The 3,095-nt window shown below is 47.7% G+C and overlaps 1 protein-coding gene across 1 annotated transcript; it reads right to left on the bottom strand.

Moving 5' to 3' along the window:
• Window positions 1-546: 546 nt before the first annotated feature.
• Window positions 547-2,050, bottom strand: LOC111216360 (potassium voltage-gated channel subfamily S member 3-like). The gene has a single exon (XM_022737863.1). The coding sequence runs from the start codon at window positions 2,044-2,046 to the stop codon at window positions 547-549; it is 1,500 nt and encodes a 499-aa protein (XP_022593584.1). The 5' UTR covers window positions 2,047-2,050.
• Window positions 2,051-3,095: the final 1,045 nt, after the last annotated feature.

The following is a 3,095-nucleotide window of genomic DNA, read 5'->3' as shown; positions in this document are numbered from 1 at the left end:
TCCACCGTGCTCTGAGAGAGATGTGTGGCCTCTCTTCATCAGCATCAATGATATTGCATAATTCTACGCAACTATTTATATTACTTTTATTTTTCTTCATGCAGACTGTGCAACATCAGTCAACTTAAGAGATCTATAATGCCATTTTCAAGCATCAAACAGTGTTGTTGTCATTCTAGACTTTTGTATTTGCCAAACTCTCAGACAAATCGATACAGGACATTACTTTGAAAAACATTAACATTATGGCCTCCTACATGCATCATTGCAGTTTTCTCAAGCAGAAAATGGGCTTTCAAACCTCTGAGCAAGGTTCAGATAATTCCCTTTAGATTTCCGGGTTTTAGCGAGGCTGTATATTTCACAAGCTATTCCCTTGTAAAAAAAAAAAAAAACAAAAAAACATTGGCCACGATATTTCTCTGTCAAATATCAGGAGGAAGACAGTGTAGGAAGGCAGGGTCAGTGATGGAGCGCTCTGCCCTGAGAGGCACGGAGTGACTTGCAGTCGTAAAGGGAGCGACACTTGGTGAAATGGCAGAGATCTCATTTTGCTGCCCCATTTTCACAAGTGTCATTATCATACACCTCTATGTCCTGGAGACTGGAGGCATCTGTATCGTCCCCTGCACTGCTCTCACTGTTCCTGAAGGCGATACCTCCAATGAAGGGATACACGCTCTCTGTGAACAAGTCTCTGATGTTATAATAAGGGAGTTCTGGGTCCTGTCTCTCAGGCTTAGGGATACATTGTCCCTCCATGGCTTTGTTCCTTTGATAGTATTTTGAAAACTTATTGAAGATGATGGTGATGGGCAGAGCCACCACTAACAGGCCACAGATGATGCACAAGGTGGCCACTATCTTCCCTGCCAGTGTCACCGGGCAGGTGTCACCATAACCGACTGTGGTCATGGTGATGGTCGCCCACCACCAGCCTGAAGGGATGGTCCCCAGATCTGTCTCCGTCTCCTCCTTCTCTGCGAAGTAGATGAGGGCAGAAAAGATGGAGATCCCCACCGAGAGGAAGAGAAGAAGAAGACCCACCTCGTGGTAGCTGTGGCGGACGGTGGCTCCCAGTGCTCGCAACCCGATGGAGTGACGAGCCAGTTTGAGGATTCGGAGAACCCTCATGAGGCGCAGAACCTGCACCACTTTCCCCACGTTCTCTAAGTCCTCGTTCTCCTCCGCGGCCTCCTCGTCGGCTGTCTCCAGAGCTAAAGTTGCGTAAAATGGCAAAATGGAAGCAACATCGATGATGTTTAAGGGGTTTCCGAGGAACTTCCTGCGGGAGGGTGCAACAATCAGTCTGATGATGAACTCGGCGGAGAAGCAGGCAATGCAGATCTCCTCCAGGACGGCCAGGACAGGGTCCTCGATGGGCCTCTCATTGTCGTCCACACGCTGGAACTCAGGCATGCTGTGGACGCACATGGCAACAATAGAGGTCAAGACCACGCTGAGGGAGGCCACGGCGATGATTTTTGAGGCTGTGGAGTGACCCGGATCCTCCAGCCTGAGCCAAACGTAGCTCCTCACTTCTGCACACCAGGCACCTTTAAATTTGGCCAGGTCCTTATCGAGGGCAGAGAGCTCCTCGAAAGAAGAATCGAAGCTTGGCTGCTGCTGGTCGTCGCTCCGGATGTCCCAGTCTCTGTCCTCGATGTACTCCTTCCTCTCGTGGTACCAGTTGCTACAGCAGGGGCTCAGGTGGAGCTCCTGGATGCCCCAGTACTCGATCTCCTGGCTGAAGGAGAAAACGCACAGCTCTTCCATCATGTGGATACGTCCCGTGTGGTAGAAATTGAGCACACAGAGGAAAACCCGGGGATTCCTGTCGAAGTAGTACTCCTTCTCGGCCGGGCTGTAGTCGTCACACAGCTCCAGGATTGCCGCCTCACTTTGGCAGCGGAGGAGACGAGCCAGACGTGTGTGAGGGAAGCGGAGCAGCATGTCTGGATCCACTTCATGTCGTACCCCTCCAACGTTGAGGTGGACCTGGTCCTCCTCATTCCCACGCTGGTGGAGGATTTGCCCATACCCCATGGTCCTGATGAAACGTGCAGAGACATTACAACAAAAAATGAAGTCTGTCGATTTTTAGTCTGTCAGTTTATAGACTTTGTTTCTGAAAAGAAAATGAACCATAAGCATCTAGTCAGGATTGTGAGAGGTACATTTATGTGGACCGATGTCTATCAAGACATATTTGCCAGCACAGTTTGTAGAACACATTAGTCCTCTGAAGGGAAAAAAAAATCAATACTGCACACACAGGAAATGGCTTGTACTGGAGTGAGTGAAGAGGCGTGAGGTACTGTCACTTCTTGGAGGGCTCAAGAACAGGATTATCACCAGAAGAATCAAATTACAGAGCGGACTAGACTAACTCAGAGGAAATGAGAGGCAACAAGTTGAAACTGAACCCGCACATCATCCCAAGGACTGTTTTCCAGTATGTGTAAATTACTGTATTGTTCTGTGGGCATTTCCCATTCTCTCCTGGATAAATCAATGTGCTAGTTTGCATGCACACTGTGCTGACCTTTGCATTAAGCGTAGATCTAACATTGCTTTGTTTTCTTTTTCACCAAACCCTATTTGCAAATAAGTCTGTTACTTTTAAGTCTGTTTGTAAATCTGAATGGAAAATATAAAACTGCAGCGTACCTGCACTTGGAGCCTTTCTTTCCATGAAAATAACTTTTATCCGGTTGTTATAGTTTTCACATTTGTGCCGCAAACAGCAGGTCGGTGGAGGGAGTGCGGAGCTGCATCTTCACGGACAGGACAAGAAGAGCTGAAGGCAGGACAGCCGCACGGCAGCAGTTTGTTCCCTTTTACAGGGAACAGGGAGGGGCAAGAGAGGAGGAGAGGAGAGGAGAGGAGAGAGGGGAGGGAGGGAGGCTGCACACATGTAGGAACACCCTACTGTAATATTACAGTGTTTTTATGGTATTTGTATAAGAGTATAACATTTCTTAAGGAATCTATAGTTCAGTTGGGATATTTAACCTCTGAAAGATCATAGACCTTCTTTCTCTAAAGGTTGCACCTACTGTCACTTGAATGCATGTTAAATGTTTAATCAAAAA

The sequence above is a fragment of the Seriola dumerili genome, unplaced genomic scaffold (genome assembly GCF_002260705.1).
Source record: "Seriola dumerili isolate Sdu_G_001 unplaced genomic scaffold, Sdu_1.0 BDQW01000025.1, whole genome shotgun sequence".
Taxonomy (NCBI): Eukaryota; Metazoa; Chordata; class Actinopteri; order Carangiformes; family Carangidae; genus Seriola; species Seriola dumerili.
The sequence above is the reverse complement of the archived record's forward strand: the minus strand, read 5'-3'. Positions and strand labels throughout refer to the sequence as shown.